The sequence below is a fragment of the Hydractinia symbiolongicarpus genome, chromosome 5 (assembly GCF_029227915.1).
Source record: "Hydractinia symbiolongicarpus strain clone_291-10 chromosome 5, HSymV2.1, whole genome shotgun sequence".
Classification (NCBI taxonomy): domain Eukaryota; kingdom Metazoa; phylum Cnidaria; class Hydrozoa; order Anthoathecata; family Hydractiniidae; genus Hydractinia; species Hydractinia symbiolongicarpus.
In genome coordinates this window covers 16,406,469-16,428,703 of record NC_079879.1, presented here as the reverse complement: position 1 = coordinate 16,428,703, position 22,235 = coordinate 16,406,469, and the positions used below count along the sequence as shown (strand labels likewise).

At 36.6% G+C, this 22,235-nt stretch overlaps 1 protein-coding gene across 4 annotated transcripts in view; it reads right to left on the bottom strand.

The window, feature by feature from the left end:
• The window catches only part of LOC130644986 (cytosol aminopeptidase-like), a 35,012-nt gene extending 19,145 nt beyond the window's left edge, over nt 1-15,867 (bottom strand). Inside the window, exon 1 of one of the 4 annotated variants that reach the window (XR_008982661.1) lies at nt 15,757-15,835. Coding sequence is in view for 1 of the 4 variants with exons in the window: in XM_057450814.1 (XP_057306797.1) it covers nt 15,757-15,774 (18 nt within the window). In the remaining 3 variants the exon portion in view is untranslated. Of the gene's footprint in view, nt 1-15,756 lie in introns of all 4 variants that reach the window. The other 3 variants (XM_057450812.1, XM_057450811.1, XM_057450814.1) reach the window with 3 other exon arrangements.
• Between the last annotated feature and the right edge of the window lie 6,368 nt (nt 15,868-22,235).

Sequence of the window (22,235 nt, the reverse complement as noted above, 5' to 3'; positions counted from 1 at the left end):
GGACACAAATTTCTCAATCAACCGCCCGAGAGTACGAACTCAGAGCAATTTCTCTGAGAAAATTATAATTCTTTTTTTTCATGACCTTTTTAGCAACAAAGCGTTTTGAATATCGATGCCATGAAATTTTAAATTTAGGATTATAAGTGCCTTCGCGGGATTTTCGTTTTTTAACAGCCTATAAAAAAAGATGAAATAAGAACGGAGAGTTAGGTATTAAAATATAGATAACTTGCAAATAAACTTTACCTGTCTCCAACAACAGGGGTAAATATGTGGTGATATAAAATTATTAAAGCATTCGTACAGAAAGAGCGTGTGGCAAATATTTCTAACCATTTTGTTACGTAACTCGCTCGATCTTCGGCATACCGGCAGATTTTCCGTTTTCTAATGGCCGCCAAGCACGCTAGTACAGATGGTGAGATGAAAGTTTTCATTAGTATTTTTTTGACTTTTGTGAATGTTTTGTGGAAATTCTGATGTGGATTCTTTAATAACATATAGTAAAGACTTATTTGAAATAAACTTTTAAAAGCATCGTAGAAAACCTTTAAAGCTTACCTTCCACTTCAAAAAAAGTTCATCTTATTCTGTTTATATTATGTTGAGAATTTGTAATTTAACATTTATTAAGTAAAATCTGAAATAATAAAGATAATATAAAGCCACATTTTCTTGTGTTTACAGCATGCTTCCTTCTCGAAAGCTGCCATTTTTTGATAATTTTTTTTCGGATTAAACCCAGTTTGATGTCATCTCCCGGATGGCAAAAAAAAGCCCCATGAACATGTTGCCGCAAAACGATAACTCAGAGAAAAAGAAGAAGAGTAAATTATTGCAACTAAGATTAATTTTCTTAATAATTATAAAATGTGTTTTCGTGCTATGGCTTTTTGTAATAAGAATAATAGAAGTAGCGCTGGAAAGCATTCCTTTGCCAGTCTTCCAATAGGGAAGAAAAAACGAGCTGCGTGTACTCATTAACAGAGTCGACACCCTTTCAAATTCGTGTTTTAATCACTAGAATGTTTTGATCAACGTTGGCAAAAAAGGCTTTGGCAATTCTAAATCTCTGTCTACTTGTCTTTGCATTAGGCCATATGAAAATTCTGGTATAGGTGCTCGCTCTTCTACGTTGCAGACTTTTCTATTATATTGTGGTACAGTAGGCAGGGATTTACGGGATTTTATTTTGTTCTGCGCACGTTGTTAATTCTTCTTTTCTTTTTTTTCTTTTCTCCTTTTCTTATATTAATCTATTTTAATTTATTTTTCGTGTCGCGTTTCATTCTCATATCAGAGAACGCTATAGGCCCTGGGATCGAGGTTGCTTGAATTGTTATCATAATAAGCCCAGGGTTGTATTTTTGCTTTTGTTTACTTCCGCATGGTCGTGATTATTAACGCTGCCAATAGTCTAGTCATAAAATGAAGTTTTCAGCAAATCTTCTAAATTAAAAACGCTTTCCGAGTCTAACTTTTCTAACCAACAAGACTCTTATGGATCACAGCGCGGCATTTTTTAAAAGAGTAAAATAAAATGTTGCCCCAAAGGTTTGCTCTGATAGCCCTAAATAGCTTCTTTTTTACTTTAAAATATACTTTCCGGCGCCGCGACCCGTCTCCTGTGGGCATTGAAGTCTCTACACAAGTCGGAAAAAGCCAATCTTGTTCTGAGAGCATCGGAATAGCTGAAAAGGCCACGGTTCACTACTAAGCTATTGCTTCCACTTCCATTCTCATCCTCATAAATGTTGATATTGCGATTTGTGTTAATTCTGTTGTTATCTTTCAGTAACCAATACAATAGTATTAGAGACTGGTGAAGCCTTCAAGTTACCTCATCAAGGTAAGAATCATTTAACAATGGTAGCAGAGTTAAAAGGTACAGATCAACTGGCCTGGTATTTATGATCATTGTGCGAGTGACATTTGAGTTGAAAGAAAGCAATTTAGGGCACACACTCGGATGTGTTCCTTGAGGTAAGAGAGATAAATTTCCCTTTTGTTGGCTATTTGTTGACACGTAGGTGTGCAAACCAATTGGTGAAGTGGTTTGTGAACAATGGCAACAACAACATTGAAGGTTCCACCAGCGTTTAAAGAGGATGATGACTATGGCAGTTGGAAGAACGATTTGGAGATCTGGCAGATGTTTACAGAACTACCAAAGAAAAAGCAAGGTCCAGGCTGTATACCTGTCACTGACTGGTTGGGCACGGGAGGCAGTACGCCACCTGACACCTGCAGAAGTTGGATCAGATGATGGTTTGGGCAAGATTATATCTAAGCTAGATTCAATATTTTTAAAAGATGAAAGCACAAGAGCATTTATTGCTTTTAAAGAGTTTTATGACTATAAGAGGAATAGCGGAGACAAATTTCCTGATTTTATTGTGCAGTTTGAGAAGCTCTACAATAAGATATCCAAATATGATATGGCATTGCCTGAAGCTGTCAGGGCATATTTTCTTCTCACAGCTGCGAATTTGTCTGAAGAAAATGAAAAACTGGCTCGTACAACTTGTGCAGAACTCAAGTATAGGAATATGAAGGACACAATAATGAAGATATTTGGAGAACTGAACACAGCAGAAGAAGCTGCACATTTGGGAGCTCTTCCTATAAAACAGGAATGCTTTTATAGAAATCTTCATGCTGATACCAAGGACAGCTTGTCAAGGAATACACGTTCAAGAATGAATCCTATTGATAAGGATGGGAAACTCATGAGGTGCCATGAATGTGAATCAACAAGACATTTTGCTAACAAATGTCCTCATAGAAATCAAGAGCAAAAAGGTTTCAGATCACGGAACAATAGACCTACAGAAAAGAAACAAGATGTAAATGAGAACCATATCACCCTTTTTGCAGCCTCTCCAGACCAAAGGCAATATTGTCTTGTGGGAGAATCCTGTACAAAGACAGTGGCTGGGGAGAAATGGATGGATGAATATCTTGTGACTCTCTCTGAATCAGATAAAAATGCTGTAGTTTCAAATAGTACTGATTCTATATATAGATTTGGTGATGGAAAGGAAGTGAAAGCTACAAGAAATCTAATAATACCAGTTATTCTAGGTAGCAACAAGTATAAATTGTCTGTTGACATAGTAGAGATTGAAATACAGTCTTCGAATTTCACATATATTTGCTTCGGCAAATAATTGCCGAAGTAACTTCGCAATTTTTCAAAATCACTTCAGCAGTCCTTCAGCAGAAAAAATGCCGAAGACAATGGTCAAAAGCACTGAAAACCTTCGGCAATTGCCTCGGCATACTTCGGCACTTTCTTCGGAACTTTTTAAAATGAAAAAAATATAAATATGATGCCAAGCCTTGACGAGTATCAAACATCAACAAATTCAACTGAGTTAATCCTGATGTTTTTGTTTTTCTTAGGGACGATAATACAACCTTACTTGGTCACTCCACCATTTTGAACCGCAGGTTGAACTGAATAAAACTACGGGGCCAATATTAAGTTTGTCAACACAGTGCAGTGCATTGGTTGAAGAAATCGTGTTATCTACCTTCACGTCGTTTAAGGGTTTTCAACATTCTCCCTTAAAAGAGAATTCGATAGCTGGGAGCATCGAGACTATAAGTTTTTTTATTTTTCGTCATTTTCGAAGTCGGCAGTGGAAAGTTAATTGTGTCATTGTGGTGATATCTGTTTGATGAAATCTAGGAGTATGGATAATATGAATATTCATAAAAAAAAGAAACTACAACAGTCTTTTTCAGGAGAGGCGTGCGATTGCACGCACACACCTTGGCACACGCAGTGTAAATTTTTTTGAAGTTTTAAGCCACATGGATAAAGATTTTTTTTAGCTTGAAAACAAAGCATATTGTTGCCTATTTGCTTGTGATGACCTGAAAAGTGAACAATAAATATAAAAATGACAGTATAGTCATGCATACTAATTCGGACATGTAGAAAAGGAAGTTAAGATTGAGAGAGTCGCTATACCAGTAGACGCTCGATCATCGTGTTTGGGGTTCACGATTTAAAACGTCCCCCACTTTTCTACCGCAAAATGAATGCGCAACAAAAAATAACCTCGGAAACCATGTCATATGCGTAACATTCTTTGCACGTGTGCTTTACATCGCACGCGTTGCTTGATTTACACGTGCGAATCATCGCACACCTACTCAAATATTCCTGAAAAAGACTGCCGCAACAGTCGACGATCAAGTTTTTCTTCGGCAATATTATTGCCGAAGCGAAAGCCTTATAACTGCTAATACTTCGGCAATTACTTCGGCAATTGCCCAGTGCCAAAGCGAAATTCGAAGGCTGAAATACCACTACTGATTAGTCGTAATACCATGAAGTCTCTCAGTATGAAATTAGATTTTACCAGTGACTTAGCCCTTATTGGGAAGGAAAGAATTGACTTAATATGTACCACAACAGGACACTATTGTCTTCCACTAACACATTGTGATCTTGATGCTCCAAAAGGAACAAAAATCATTCTACATGGAGAAAATTTGAAAAATATTAGTAAGACAGAGAAAATGAAGAAAGCTATGAAACTGCACCGCCAATTCGCGCATGCTGGCAAAGATAAGCTACTCAAACTTGTAAAGGATAGTAATTTGTATGACAAGGAATTTTTGTCATGCATCAAAAAATGTTGCAATGATTGTGAAATATGTCACAAATATAAAAGGCCATACAGTAGACCAGTTGTGGGTATACCTCTGGCAAACACTTTTAATCAAGTAATATGTATGGCTTTTAAAGTTTATGAACATAATAAACAACATATCTTACATATCATTGATGCTGCAACTCGTTACTCTGCTGGATGTCTTGTCAAATCGAAACATAAAGATGTCATTGTCAATAGAGTGTTTAGATTTTGGATTGCATACTTCAGAACACCAAGTACAATCTTGACTGACAATGGTGGTGAATTTTCGAATGAGGTTTTACAAGAAATGAATGAAAAGCTCAATATTGAAACAAAAACAACAGCAGGCAAATCTCCTTTCAGCAATGGTATTGTGGAAAGACATAATAAAATTCTGGCAAAGACCATGTTCAAGACAATTGAAGATACAAAGTGTGAACCAGACGTTGCACTAGCATGGGCTATCAGCGCAAAGAATTCTTTACAGAATCATGGTGGCTACAGCCCAAACCAATTGGTATTTGGCCATAATGTGAACACACCCACTATTCTGACAGATCATTTACCAGCATTGGAGCCAACTACGTCAAGTGAAATAGTGAGAAAAAATCTATCTGCTCTGCATAAGGCAAGGGAGAATTTCATTAAAGCAGAATCCAGTGAGAGAATTAAAAGAGCGCTTAGACATAATGTTAGAACATATTCTGATGAGACGTATTTGAATGGGGAAAAAGTCTTCTACAAGCACAAAAACACCAAGGGTTGGAAAGGTCCAGGTGTGGTTTTGGGACAAGATGGTCAAATGGTGCTTGTCAGACATGGTGGTAACTTTTACCGAGTGCATCCATGTCAGTTGATGAAACATAGCCAAAATTATAAAGTTAGTGAATTCAAGTCAGATCATGTCAAGAGGAAGGAAGGCCATTTGAATAAGTTGTATGATATGAACGATAGTGAAGATGTAGAGCAATATCATCAAGAACAAGCTAGAAATGTAGACTAAAATGACCAAGAAGATTCTGGCACAAGTGAAAATGAAGTTGAGGAAAACAGGGATACTCATAACAATAATAATACTGAAGAAGACGAGGGTAGTGGTTGTACAAGTGACATTTTCAGAAGACCATCTACAGAATCCAAGAAAGTTGAATCGAAACCAAAAGCAAAATCATACATCAAATACAGTCTAAATGGAAGATGGTATCGTGCAAGAGTTCTCTTAGCACAACCCAAAAGAAGTGGCACTTATAAAAATTGGGTTAATGTGTCTAATGATGGTGATAGAAAGCCAAAAAGCATCAATTGGAATGATGTGTCCAAATGGGTCAAGCTGGAAAATCCAGAATTCCCAGTCTATATGTGTGATGTCGATATGTTTTCACAGGAAGTAGTTGATGCGAAGGAGAAAGAATTGCAGAATTTAAAAGAAAATGATGTCTTTGAAGAAGTTCCAGACACTGGTCAAACAACTGTATCAAGCAAATGGGTCATAACTGAGAAATTTAAAGGTGAAAAAAGGGTTGTGAAAGCTAGATTGGTGGCTAGAGGCTTTGAGGAAAATTCACATTCTTGGGGAACAGATTCTCCAACTTGTGGCAAACAAAGTCTTCGACTTGCTATGGCTATCATAGTTAGCAATGATTGGCAGATCAATTCACTTGATATCACTGCAGCTTTTCTTCAGGGAGATGCTATTGAAAGAGAACTGTTTCTACAACCACCAAAAGACACATTATCATTGGGAACAGTGTGGAAACTAAAGAGATGAGGTATGGGTTAAACGATGAATCTAGAGCATGGTACAAACGAGTGAGAAGTGAAATGTTGAAACTTGGTGGTGAAATGTGTACCTACGACCCTGCTGTGTTTTACTGGTATAGAGGCAAGCAAATCACTGGAATTCTTGTTTGCCATGTTGATGACTTTGTGTATGGTGGTAGTCCAGCTTTCCACAAAGATGTTATTGCTAAACTTTTTGAAACGTTCAAAATCAGTACGCAATCGAGCTCAACCTTCAAGTATCTAGGTTTAGATGTGGATCAGTTTAAAAGCAAAATTAAGATTAATCAAGTGAGCTATATAGAGTCTTTGATAACTGTTAATATTGAAAATGATGTTAACAATGAACGAAAATTGACTAGCAAGGAAAAGACCATGCTGAGATCGTTGAGTGGGCAAATTGCTTGGGTGGCCGGACAAACCCGCCCTGATGTGACTTATGATAGTTGCCAAACGTCTAATTATGGCAAGGAACCTACAGTTCAAAATTTAAAAGATGCCAACAAGATTATTCGAAAAATTAAGAGCAAGCATGTTGCAATAACCATTGCCAAAATTGCAAATATGAAAAATTGTGAAATTATTTGCTACACAGACGCAACTCATGCAAGTTTGAAGTGTAGCTCATCACAAGGTGCATTCATCATATTTGTGAAACACCTAAGCGAAGTTATACCAATCTGCTGGCAATCAAAGAAACTACAAAGGGTAACCAAAAGCCCAATTGCTTTGGAAACACTTGCTCTGAGTGAAGGAGCTGATGCTAGTTTTTATTTGGCCAATGTCATACAGCAAATCTGCAAGTTGACGAAGGTTCCAAAGATCACTTGTATTACCGACAATAAGTCATTATTTGAAACCTTGAAAACGACAAGGATTTGAGACTGCAAGTTGATATAGCCAGATTGAGGCAGATGGTGGAACAAGATGAGATTACTGTCAAGTGGGTTGAAGGAAAACACCAATTAGCTGACTGCTTGACAAAACATGGAGCGTCTCCAAACAAATTGCTTGAGGTTTTGGATGCTAATCTTCCATTCTAAGCGATTACTAATAAGAATCAATTAGTGGTGGGGTTTACTTGTGTTGAACCAATTTTGCTGGTGAAATCATTGTGTTTATAATAGTGGTATATATTGTGTTGTGTGTAAATCAATTGGGTATATTTGGTGTTGTGTTATTAGGAGAACTGTGAAGATAACCTACAGGCTAGTCATACACATTGCGAATTTAACAAATGGTAGCAGAGGAATAAAATTGCAAAGTATCATAGAGAAATGTCGAAAAGTTGGGTACCCCAACCATCATTGAATACAGAGTCCAGTTACAAAGACTGGAAAAAAGAAGTTCAAATATGGCAAGCACTTACAGAACTAAAGGCGGAAAAACAAGGGCCAGCTATATTCATGGGTTTGAAAGGAAAAGCTAAAGAAGCAGTATTAGAATTGGAAATTGAACAAATCAGTGCCACAACTGGGGTAAAAGCTATTACTGACAGATTGGACAAAATTTACTTAAAGGATGAAAATCAAACTGCGTACCTGGCTTATGAAACCTTTGAAAAATTTAAACGACCCTCTGAGATGAGCATGAATGATTACCTTATAAAGTTTGAACGATTATATCACAAAATCCAAGTTCACCGTATGGAACTTCCTGATGGAGTTTTGGCATACCGAGTTTTACAAAGTGCTAATCTTACACCAGACCAGCAACAGTTGGCTAGAGCAACTATAAATGAATTACGCTATGATTCAATGGTATTACAGTTAAAGAAAATATTTGGTGATACTGTGGCCTCATCTGTGTCAAATGATGCTGTAAAGATAGAGGCTGTTTTACAGGCAAGCGCAGATTCTACGGAGCAGAATTACTTCACCAAAAGAGGTAGATATCAGCGTTCAAGGTTTAAAAGAGGAAGGGCTGCAGCACCAAATCAAAAATATGGATGGAGGAAAACCAGATCCAGTAACAGAGTAATGAATCCGCCTGATGAATTTGGAAATATTTCAAAGTGCAATACAGTACAGTCCAGATGTAAGCGTACGCGTACGCTCAAGTTTCACACCTTTTTCTCGGAGGCGGTAGTTGTTTGTCTTTTGTTCTTATTAATTATCTTGCGAGTCTTGTAAGTCATTAACTTGCGCGTAATAAACAAAAGATTATTGAAGAAAAAATAGCTTATTATAACTGCGCGTAACTATTGTTAAATAGTGTTAACATAACTATTCCCAATAGCATAATTGCAAATGTTATCAACTCTATCAATGTGACACGAAGAGCCATTGTTTAATATTTTTATTAAACAAAGGTTTTGCGTGGAAACTAAATAGACTAGCGAGAAGGCATTGTTGGTTGCGCGGGTTAAATAAAGCCTTTACGCGATAGAAATTATTTTATTTTAACAAAGATTGAAAATTTTTTTAGATTGCATTTTAAAACTTTAAAAACGAAAAACGGCGATAGAAATGTTTTTTTAGATCGCATTTTAAAAGTTTTAAAACGAAAAACGGCGATAGAAATGTTTTTTTAGATCGCATTTTAAAAGTTTTAAAACGAAAAACGGCGATAGAAATGTAATTTTAGATCGCATTATAAAAGTTTTAAAACGAAAAACGGCGATAGAAATGTTTTTTTAGATCGCATTTTAAAAGTTTTAAAACAAAAAACGGCGATAGAAATGTTTTTTTAGATCGCATTTTAAAAGTTTAAAAACGAAAAACGGCGATAGAAATGTTTTTTTAAATCGCATTTTAAAAGTTTTAAAACGGAAAACGGCGATAGAAATTTTTTTTTTAGATCGCATTTTAAAAGTTTAAAACGGAAAACGGCGATAGAAATTTTTTTTTTAGATCGCATTTTAAAAGTTTAAAACGGCGATAGAAATGTTTTTTTAGATCGCATTTTAAAAGTTTAAAAACGAAAAACGGCGATAGAAATGTTTTTTAGAATGCATTTTAAAAGTTTAAAAACGAAAAACGGCGATAGAAATGTTTTTTTAAATCGCATTTTAAAAGTTTTAAAACGGAAAACGGCGATAGAAATTTTTTTTTTTAGATCGCATTTTAAAAGTTTAAAAACGAAAAACGGCGATAGAAATGTTTTATTAGATCGCATTTTAAAAGTTTAAAAACGAAAAACGACGATAGAATGTTTTTTTAAATCGCATTTTAAAAGTTTTAAAACGGAAAACGGCGATAGATATTTTTTTTTTAGATCGCATTTTAAAAGTTTAAAAACGAAAAACGGCGATAGAAATGTAATTTTAGATCGCATTATAAAAGTTTTAAAACGGAAAACGGCGATAGATATTTTTTTAGATCGCTTTTTAAATGTTTAAAAACGAAAAACAGCTATAGAAAAGCTTTTTTAGATCGCATTTTAAAAGTTTAAAAACAAAAAACGGCGATAGAAATTTTTTTTTAGATCGCATTTTAAAAGTTTAAAAACGAAAAACTGCAATAGAAATGTTTTTTTAGATCGCATTTTGAAAGTAAGAGCTTGTGATTTTAAATATATCAGATTAAAATCGCGTTACTATAATTAGTTTCGTTGTTAAAAAAAATTAAAATTCAATGGCCGTCGCGTTTAATTTATTCTCGCGCAGAGTATTGTTTTTAAACAATGTTTCTCGCTATGCTTTTGTTTTTAACACGAAGCAATTATTTTCGCGCAATTTGAAAGGAACTCGCTATCCTATTGTTTTTTTTAATGAAAGCAATTATTTTTGCAAGTTGAGCGTACGCGTACGCTTACATCTGGACTGTACTGTATTTGTCAATCCGGTTATCACTGGGCTGTGAATTGTCCCCATTCTTATGAGAATCAGGAGTCTGAAGATGTAAAAAAGAAAGAGAGTCGTTCAAAAGTTACATTTGTTTCTAAAATTAAAGAAAGTGAAATGCAATACCTTGTTGGTGAAACTTTGTCATGTGCAGTTTTAGACTGTGGTTGTACCAAAACAGTCTGTGGTAAGAATTGGTACCAATGTTTCATTGATAATATTGATAGTGATAAACTGCCAGAAGAGTATCCAGGTCGAACAAGATTTAAATTTTCAGATAGCAAGGCAGTTTGTTCCATAAAACGAGTAATCTTACCTGTAATCATTGGTTCAAAAGAGGTTAATCTAGAAACAGAAGTTGTACCCAATGAAATACCTTTGCTTTTAAGTCAAACATCTATGAGAAAAGCAGATGCAGTTTTAGATTTTAGCAACGATACTGTTAAAATGTTTGGAGAATGCCATCCTTTAAAATTTACAACCACATACCTTTAAACAACAACATAATAGACTTAGATGAAAAGAATTATGACAATTTGCTTCCTCAAGTTGCCTTTGTATGCGCAAGTGAAAAATCCAAAAAAAACAAGATCGTCAAACTTCATTGTCAGTTCTGTCATCCAAGTGCTGAGAAATTAAAATCTCTTATTAAAGCATCAAATTCCTTTTTAGAGGACCGGAGTGAAATCATGAAATTAATTGATAATGTCTCACACTCTTGTAAAGTATGCTTAAGTATAGAAAACCAAGACCACATCCTATTGTTGGCTTACCAATGTCGTCGGAATTTAATCAGTGTGTGACTTTAGATTTAGTGCAACTTTCACAATCATTGTGGTTTATTCATATCATAGATGCTTTCACAAGATTTTCATCTTCAAAGTTAACAAAGACAAAAGATAAAGATGTGATAACAGACATTATCTTTGAAATTTGGTTAGCAAGATTTGGTCAACCAAGAAAGTTTCTGGCTGACAATGGAGGAGAATTTATCAATAAAGTGTATGAAGAAATGTGTGAGCAATTTAACATAGAGTTTTCCACAACAGCAGCCGAAAGTCCTTGGTCGAATGGGCTTTGTGAGCGACACAATGGTATCATTAAGGAAATGCTGAGTAAGATTATAGAGGATACGAAATGTACACCTAATGGAGCACTTTTCTGGGCTATTAGTGCCAAGAATTCTTTATCAAACAACAATGGATTTTCACCAAACCAGCTTGTTTTTGGTAAAAACTGTGACTATCCCTGCATCCTCACTGATCAGTTACCAGCCATGAATGATACAGTTTCAAGTAAGACTGTGGCCCATAACCTTGATGTGATGCATGCATCACGAAGAGCATTCATAGCAGCAGAATCTTCTGAAAGAATACGTAGAGCATTGCGGCATAATGTCCAGTGTTACAATGATGTGCAGTATGCAACTGGAGATAAAGTCTTTTATAAAAGAAAAGACAGCGAAAAATGTCATGGACCAGGCACTGTAATTGGACAAGAAAATAAACAAGTACTTGTCAAGCATGGTGGAAGTTATGTGAGAGTCCACATTTGTCGGTTGCAAAAGGTAAATCAAGTAGTACATTCACAGAAACCATCACAAGACTCTGAAAAGAGCCCAGAAGTAACAATATGCAGTTGGACAACTGTGTTTCACCGGAAGACGAAATTTTTGACATAGTTGATCTTGAAAGTAATACTACGGAAGTACCAGTAACAGAAGCACCAGTAACTGAGGATGCGGCCATTGATAATTCACAAACCAATGCGACACCAATAGAGGAAACATCTAATGAAACATCAAAAAGTGAAACCACAGTCAATGAAAAAAAAGGCAATACCTCTATATTTCAAGGAATGCCAAAGTTAAAAACCAGAATCATCTAAAGCTAACTCCAGACAGTGAGTGGATTAAAGGATTAGTTCACAGCAGAGCAGGTAAAGTGAGTAGAAAAGGATAAAAGAAGGCAGGCAATATGGCAGCTGTTTAAATGTGCAAAATGAAGACACAGGTGAAATTAATTGGTTAGATTTCAAAAGATGTGTGAGTGAATGGCAACCGGTTGTTGAAGCCAATGACACTGAAGAAGTATTATTAGCGATAAAACCAACTATTGAAGACGAGGTCTTGAATGCGAAATTTGAAGAATTAACCAACTGGCAAAACAACAATGTTTTCTCCACTGTTGAAGACAGAAGTCAATCTACAATATTCACAAAATGGGTAATCACAACAAAAAAAATAGAGGGCAACAAAATTGTCAAAGCTCGTTTGGTCATAAGAGGTTTTGAAGAAGAGGAGGTTCAAAATCTGACTAAAGACTCCCCAACGTTTTCAAAAGAAAGTCTGCGAATTGTACTCACAATGTTAGCAACTAACGAATGGGAATGCCACACCTTAGATGTCAAAACAGCATTTCTTCAAGGCAACCCGATTGATACAGAAGTAATTATAAAGGCCCCAAAGGAAGCAAACGTAATAGGGGTTCTTTGGAAATTGAATAAAGTAGTATATGCTGATGCTTCAAGAGCTTGGTATTTACGAGTAAAGGAACAGTTAATTGGTTTGGGAATGAAAATGTCTTTATTTGATGAGGCTTTAATTTATTGGGTTCAAGATGACTGTTGTAAAGGATTGATAATAATACATGTTAATGATTTTCTTTGGGGAGGATCAGAAGATTTTTAAGTAAAAGTCATTGCATCCATTAGAAAGCAAATATGTAGCAAGCATGGAACAGGTTGAGATTCAAAGCACCAAAAACAAACATCAAGAACTCTCACATGAAGAGCAATCTAAGTTTCGATGTATTTGTGGTCAATTAAATTGGGTATCTTCTCAATCAAGGCCAGATATTTCTTTTGATGTTTGTCAGTTAAGCACAAAGTTAAACCGTGCAAATGTTGATGATGTTATGAGAGCTAATAAATTGGTAAAGAAGTTGAAATTGGATCCTAATATTTGCGTAAAATTTTGGAAGTTGAAACCTCCATTACAATTAATCTTGTACGCTGATGCCTCATATGGAAATCTACATGACAGAAGCTCTCAAAGTGGAATTTTTGTTTTTCTTAAAGGTGTTGAGAACACCATGACACCTATCACATGGCAGTCAAAAAAGATTAAGAGAGTTGTGCGTAGCACACTTGCAGCAGAAACCTTGGCACTTGTTAATGGTATTGATGCATGTATTAGGGTGAAAAATGTAATAATGGAAATTGTGAAGACAGATCTAGAAGGTATCTTGTGCTACACAGATAACAAATGTTTGTATGAAGCTGCATATTCAACAAAAGCTTTAGAAGATAAGCGATTAAGAGTTGACATGGCTTCTCTCAGACAGAGCATCAATCAAAGGAAGTTATATTGAAGTGGATTCCCACCTAACATCAGTTAGCAGATGTGTTAACAAAGCAAGGAGCAAATAGCACACTTCTACTGAATGTGCTACAAAATGGTCATGATGAGTATTAGTGACCAATCAAATGTTGTGTTTTCAAAATGTTTTATTATAAAGTTTTTTTGAGTTTTATTTTTCAGAATTCATTGCTGAAACACCACTTAGCACTTGGCATCACACAACTAAGGACCCAAGAAAGAATAGTCTTCAGTAACTGTTAGATCAAGACTTGTATAGTAGAGGGCATTGGTGAAAAGCCAATTTCTCCCCAGGACCACTATACTAAGCGAGTAGGAGTCGCTATAAATTCCTCCCATAGCAGCATAAACTGAACAACGTACCGAAAAGAAAATAGAGGGAGATTGTTAATCTTCCATTCTAGGCGATTACTAATAAGAATCAATTGGTGGTGGGGTTTACTTGTGTTGAACCAATCTTGCTGGTGAAATCATTGTGTTTATAATAGTGGTATATATTGTGTTGTGTGTAAATCAATTGGGTATATTTGGTGTTGTGTTATTAGGAGAACTGTGAAGATAACCTACAGGTTAGTCATACACATATTGTGAATTTAACATTGGAGGAGACATCCAAAATATCTCTACAATAATTAATTGTAGTGATTACCGTTGTGTTTTTTTTGATGATTTTAATTTGTTTGTCATGTTGATTGTGACAAACAGTAGTAGCATGCAATTTGATATTCTATTTGTGTTGGCTTTAAAATTGTGTTACTGGTGGCAATGTCGATATTGCGATTTGTGTTAATTCTGTTGTTATCTTGTGGCGCCGTAGATTAGTGGTTATAGCTCTCGTACTCTGTGCGGGAGACCGGGGTTTGATTCCTCTTGACGGCAATTCAACATGGGCGAATGAATGTTACCATAGCCCCGGGTTAACCCAAGCCATGCGAGGGAAATTGGGAAGATGGCACACTGTGTGGGCCGTTGGATGTTGCCGGGAGTTGTCTAGTAGAGCGCGGGCTCTAATTGGGTCTGCGTAGCTCAAAATGAGCATTAAATACTCTAGGACTCTCCATCTACGCCATGGCCCCTCCTGGAAATAATAGACAGGGTATATCCCTCGATATTTGTGAGGCTAGCCATGTAAAATATGCACATCTCATCTATCTTTCAGTAACCAATACAATAGTATTGGAGGCTGGTGAAGCCTTCAAGTTACCTCATCAAGGTAAGAATCATTTAACAATAACAGCTTTCCCAGCTAGAGTATGATTCACTGTCAGGTTTTATTGACTTTTTACTGGGCGAAACTTTAAAACTAAGAAAGCCCACAACTTTTTCACGGGAACTCAGTTTTAAAAAGGGAAGTAAAAAACAAGTGTTTACTTATCTTCAGTATATACCTGTTACAAACTCATCTTCAGTACCCGTTACAAATGTTGAAAAAACAACAACCGCTTTGTCATATATAAAACTGCTTTATATATATAAAAACATGGGCCACTGGCAGAGTCAGCGAAATTATCATCCGGGAGTTGACGTCACAAGCCCTCCCGCGAATGAATTTATTTACAATCGGGACACAAGATGGTGGCTGGCATGAAGCTTCTTCTCCAGCTAATATTTTACAGCTTCAACAACGAATATCTTGTGAACAACTCAAAATAAGTACAAAAGAAATTTTTTTCCGTAGTTAGTACAATATTTTGAGTTGATTTTCGAATACTTTTTTTAAAGTGGGAGGTAAGCTTTAAAGAAGAAAGCATTGAAAGAAATACAACCCTTATGGATACTCCTTAGGTATGCTCTATTTTGTATGTATACAAATTCACCAATTGAGTAAATATTCAAAATATAATGTTTTAAGATACATAAATTTACTTTTCACTAAAAACTCTATGTTTATGTTTACATAGAAGCTGTATCAATTCTCAAAACAGCTACAGACAAAAGGGACAAGTTCTTGATATATCAACTAAATGATCTAAGCCAGCTGACTTTTAGTACGTTTTAAAAATCCTTTTCTTCGTACTTATATATAGTTTTTTGTTATATAATATATATTTAGATGTTTTTATTGGTATATATATATATATATTGCTTAAAACAGTTGTAGCTAGCAAGCAAGCTTGCTTTTTTGTTTATACAAAACAGATTAACCTTGTTAATCTTACCTTGGAGGCTAATTTCATGTGGTTACTTTCTTCCCCTTTTGTCCATTTGAACTTGAAAACTTAAAAAATACAATGAATTTTTAAGAAACCACGCACCTTTACTTTACTCTCCGGATCGCAAAGTAGAATGAAACAGCATGGTCACAGCGCACGGGAAAAACTAACTGGTTGCACTTTCGCAGTTAAATTGTTTTAAAATTCGTAAATCTTTTCAGCGTGAAATTGGCCAACGAAATCGAGTGTAAAAAGTGTAATACACAGTTCGGTTATGCTCTCTTTCACCATAGTCACAAGAAAAAAAGATAGTCTAGTTGCGTGGACCGTCGGCATTGTTTACGCGAACTATCCTCAATCAGCCTGGGACGGCCCGCTCATCCTGCACAGAAATTCAAAATGGCGGCGCATGCAGGAGGAGGAGACTACCTTGCAGGCGAAGATCTTGATGATTTATTTGAGTTACTTGAAGGCGGTTTTCTTGATGAAGATGTGGATTTTAATGTGGAATTAGATGCTGTGATAACGGAAGTGGAAGCTTACGAAGAAGTTGGGTATCCTTGTCAGGATTGTGATAAAATTTGTAAATCACAACGTGGCCTGACTAGACATCGCAATGTCAAACACACTACTGAAGTTACTCCTGAAATATCGACGAATGCTGGTCCTTCATTACCAAAACTTACTAAAGAAGAACAAATTTTGAAAAAGCTACACCCTTTGAAGTTGAAAGTACTTATCACGAAGAGTGCTGAGATATGCCTTGGTGATCAATGTTTACCCAAATCAACCAGGGAAGTGTTTCGTGATTTCAAAGTTTCTAATGATGATGCGGTCAAACTTTGGAAAAAACTGAAGCCAATCATTGGAAAGTATAACGGTGATGCAGAAGATTTTTATGCAAACTTTTATGGTCTATTGAAAGATAACTTGCTTCCATCAAAATTTGAGGACACCACTTTGAGCAATATTATTCTAACAGAACTTGCAAATCATGTTTTAATTCATCTTTCGGGTAATGATAAAGTTGTCGATTCTGTAACTGAAGCTGTAACACCTATCTCGAAGAATGAACAAAAAAGCCTGCAATATGTGGCTGGATTTATCGTTCACAAGCTTTATACAAAATTCCGTTTTTCGAAAAAGTCTCAACAAAGTGAATTCAACAAACAGGCTGTATCAATCCTACAAGCATGCAAAGTTGACTGTGATGATTCACAGACATTGATCAATATACGCGACCGTGGTGGCTTGTGGAGAGTGAACAAACAAATACAAGAACTTTTTCGAGAATGTGAAAAAATGTTTCGGTTGAAAACTTCAAATTTCAGCACAACACTAAATTGTCAAGACCTTGTTAAAAATATGCTCAAAAACTGTTCTGTACTTTCCAATTTCAAAAGTGTATGTTATACCATTGATCCACAAGTCAGTAAAGAAGTCAGTATGAATCTTCTGGAACACATGCTTACTTATGTTTACAAGAGTTCGCAGCTTTTCCTATGCTAGAGACATACGTGAAAAACATAAGGCTGCTAAAAAACTTGCAAAGAAAAGATCATTGAGAACTGAAATTAAAAAAGCCAGTAGCAGCAAAGACATGGGTCACTGATTCATCTAGTTCCGGGCATGAACTATAAAATCTGCCACAATGGCTATTTTTATAGCCACACATGTGATAAAAAAACATTACACATGGCTAAAAATCACAATAAAAATTCATTCTTTTTTTTTTTTTTTTCTGGTTGAACTTCAGACAAAAATCAGGATCCCTCACAGTACGATTTAGAGGTGCCGTGTGAGAAATCCTGTTACTTCATTTACGGTCAATTTAAGATATCAGGATTCCTCTGATTTTCCTGTAACTATATGTGTGAGTAATTCTGACGCGTTTTGAAAAAGTGACAACATTGCAATTTTTCCATAGCTAATAGCTTTCACAAAATAATAGATAGATGGGACATAGAAAAAATAAACATACATACTCATCCAATAACCATCTCCTAAAGTGATCCAATGATAGAACAAAGCATCTCCAGTCCCACAATATAAAGAGAACTAGATAAAATTGCCAACTAATAACATTTTTTCAAATGTGTGGCTATAAAAATAGCCGTTTTGTTGTGTGCTTCATTCAAAGTGTAGACTTTTTTCTTTTTGGTAATGGGGTGTCATCTATCATGTTGAATTTGCTACCACATCCTTGTACATTCCCAGCAATTGGTCTTACAGAAAATTGTGCTTTTATGGTATTATCACTATATCCAACGTCTCTCACCGATGGGTTGTCACGTCGCGATCCGATGACACGCTGACTACCAAAATAATTTTCCAGATCGTCTTGACAAAACCGTTCAGAAAGAATGTACGGTACACCATGTTGTAAAAGGAATTTCACTACTTTTTTGAGAGAGTTAACTGTAATCTTAAGCCCTTCACGTGTTTGCCAGGAAATAAACATATTTGAATACATAATTCATAACTATTGAGTTCTTTTATGAAATTGGAGAGTGTTGTATTAAGAAAGGATTTTTTGTATAAGATATGCAAATCATGGTCATCTGGTAACATCCATCCAAATATTCTTAAAGAAAATGAAAGGGATCGATCAATGAATATTTCAAATTTTGGGATGATGTGGTCTAATGATAAATAAGTAACAACAACAAGTGAGTCTTGAGTGTCAATATGCCAACATCTACCCAACGGGAGCTTTGAAACACGTTGACTGAAGTCAACAAAATTTCTTTATATGGTGGTTGGAGAAGGTGGTGGTGAAAAATCTTGTAAAATTTGGAAATCTTAACGTTTTTGTATCGAAGTGTTCGATCGCGTTTATTCAGCCCGACTAAAAGAGCGGACATTCAGAGTACGCATGCGCAAACTTCCAAGAACAAAAATTTCAGTTTTTTACCTAGCTAAAATAAAGGTAGCAACAAAACTTGATTTAAATATTCAAATTTGCAGAAATTTGTCACTTTCTATTTTGCATTTTGGAATACATGACAAATTCTGATCCTCTTTAAAACAAAAACATTAAAAAATATATCAAAAAACACGTACATTTGTTGCACTATACCACTATTGCGGCTACCATTTTGATATATAATAGTTTGTTTATATATATGTCGGTCACGGCAATTCGGTAACACGTTTTTTAGTACGAATTAAGATGGCGTCTAGTTTCTCATCCTTCTAAGTTGTAACTTGGTGTCAGAAGTAAAAATGAATACATCACATAAACGACCAGAATTGAAGTTAACTGGCAACATATCCGAAAATTTCAAGAATTTTGAACTTAGATTCAATGACTATTGCATTCAGTCGAACTACAGAAATTTGGAGAAAGACTCACAAACTGAGCAAGCAGAACATTACAAGCAACCTTTGTTGGAGATCTCTGCACTGAGATCTTCAATGCCAGATGAAGCTCTCCAGGTGATACGTTATACCATTGAGCCATCCATTCCAGTAGATGATAAGAAAAAACCGTGGATTTGGATGAATCGTCTACGCACACATTACACAGGAACAACAGGATCTACCCTAATGACTGATCGGTTCAAATTCTGGCATTCGTCCCAAAATCAAGATGAGACAGTCTTGTGGCGCCGTAGATTTTGTGGCGCCGTAGATTAGTGGTTATAGCTCTCGTACTCTGTGCGGGAGACCGGGGTTCGATTCCTCTTGACGGCGATTCAACATGGGCGAGTGAATGTTACCATAGCCCCGGGTTAACCCAAGCCATGTGAGGGAAATTGGGAAGATGGCACACTGTGTGGGCCGTTGGATGTTGCCGGGAGTTGTCTAGTAGAGCGCGGGCTCTAATTGGGTCTGCGTAGCTCAAAATGAGCATTAAATACTCTAGGACTCTCCATCTACGCCATGGCCCCTCCTGGAAATAATAGACAGGGTATATCCCTCGATATTTGTGAGACTAGCCATGTAAAATATGCACATCTCACAGTCCAGGATTGGGAGGTCCGAATACGACAAGCCGGAAGACTGTGTGAATATGGAGAAATTACAGACATTATGTGTCGTGATAAGTTTGTCTTTGGACTTTGTGAGGACACAGCACGAACTGAACTGTTAAAAACACATCTGAGAACAGATGGCACACAGAAAACAATGTCAGATGTTGTCGCAGACGCCAAGTCAATGGAATCTGCTCGAGTGACAAACAAACTCATCAGTGATGCATCAAAAGGGACAGAAGAGAATGTTCACTGGACAAAAGCAACAATACCACCACAACAAAGGAAGAAACACAGAGACATGAAATTGAGACGTGAGCCAAATACTTGCCACTGGTGTGGAGACAATAAAGGACCACATCCTTGGGCAAATTGCCCAGCTAATGGACGTAAATGCACAAGGTGTGGTGGATTTGACCACTTTGCAAGAGTATGTCTAGAACAACAAAATGTCAGCCACCTTGGCAACAAGGGATACAACAGACCCAACTACAACAGAAGAAATAACCAACGTCCTCCACAACCAAACAGCAATCCGCAGGGTATGAAAAAGTCGACCAACCACCTTCATGCAACATCAACATATCATCAACCAGAAAGCAGAACAGAATCACCTGAGCAGCAACAACCAACATACTACACTGATGAACAACCACTGTATTACAGCACAGCGTACGCAACAGATCAACGGAATGGACAATCCCAATCAAATCAGGAAAAATTTTATTCAAAGCTTTTGTGTTCATCAACAGGGAGAAACTTTGTAAACCTACAGTTGCAAATCGACTCTGCCGCTACATCCAAAACCATATCGCACCAGGTTGTCCAGAAATACTTTCCTGATATCGAGCTTCAGAAATCGCGTTGTGTATTACTTCCTTATGGGAACAAAAGTGAGCCAATCAGACTCGGGAAAATCACCCTTTTGTGCGAAAAGTTCAAAAAGTATCATAGTCTAGTGTTCCAAGTCCTTGACTCGAAGGACATGATCGGAAAGCCAGCTCTCCTTTCCGGTAAAGACTGTGTAAACATGAACATCATGACAATCAACACAGGGGATATCTACTCTCTGCAACAGCAAGGCAACCTGAATCAGCCAACAACCACTAGCCAACCAAAAACACATGTTAACAAAACAAAGCCTTTAGATACAACCCATCCGCTGACCAAGGAGTCATTAATTGAATGCTATAAAGATAGCTTTAACGGTGTTGGCTGTCTCCAACCACCAGTATCATTCCGGATAAAAAATGATGTTACACCAGTTCAAATGCCAATTCACCGAGTACCACTGAGCAAACGTGGGAAAGAAAAAGCAGCTATAGACAGATATGTCAAAGAAGGAATACTGGAAAAAGTGACACAACCAACTCCATGGTGCTCAAACATACTTTGCAGAGAACAACCAAACAAATTTCGTGTATGCATAGACCCCAGCCAAACAATAAACAAAGCAATAGAACGACCTCTATACCAAATGCCAACACTGAATGAACATCTACACAAACTGAACAATGCAAAATGTTTCACATTAATTGATGTAAAGGATGGGTATTTTCACGTGCCGTTAGATGAAAAATCATCAGATATGACAACAATGCACACTACCTATGGACGTTATCGATGGAAAAGACTTCCATTTGGCATCAACAGTGCTCCAGAGGAATTTCAAATGAGACTCATGACAGCGTTAGAAGGACTAGAAGGTATCGCACCCATAGCTGATGACATCCTAGTATATGGTTGTGGGGAAACATACCAGACAGCAGAAAGGGATCATGACAAAAATCTCATTGCACTAATGGAAAGAGCTAGAACCAAGAACATCAGATTCAACCCAGCAAAACTCAAATTCAAGTAGAAAGAACAGAAATTTGTAGGACACATTCTTACACAAAATGGCATCAAAGCTGATCCGGAGAAAACTGATGCCATCCTACAGATGCCAAAACCACACGACAAAAAGAGCCTGCAGCGCTTCATTGGAATGGTCAACTACTTATCACCTTACTGCCAGAACTTGAGCACTGTCATCCGGCCATTAACTGAACTAACAAAAACAGACATGGCGTTCACATGGTCTTCAACACAACAGACTGCATTTTCAGATGCTAAATCACTTATAGCATCTACACCTGTCCTACAATACTTTGATCCAGCTAAAAAGGTGATACTCCAGGTTGACGCAAGTGACAATGGTCTTGGAGGAACACTTCTACAAAACAACAATCAAGAACAGTTACAACCAGTCGCATTCACATCTTGTACTCTCACTGAAACTGAGAGAAGATACTCTCAAATTGAGAAAGAGTGTTTAGCTATATGTAATGCATTCTCCAAGTTTGACCACTGGCTGTACGGACACAAAAACATTGAAGTACATAGCGACCACAAACCTCTGGAAATCATCATGAAGAAGCCACTCAACCGAGCACCGGCACGACTCCAAAGAATGCTATCCAGACTACAGAGATACCAATTTACGGTAACCTACAAGAAAGGAACCAC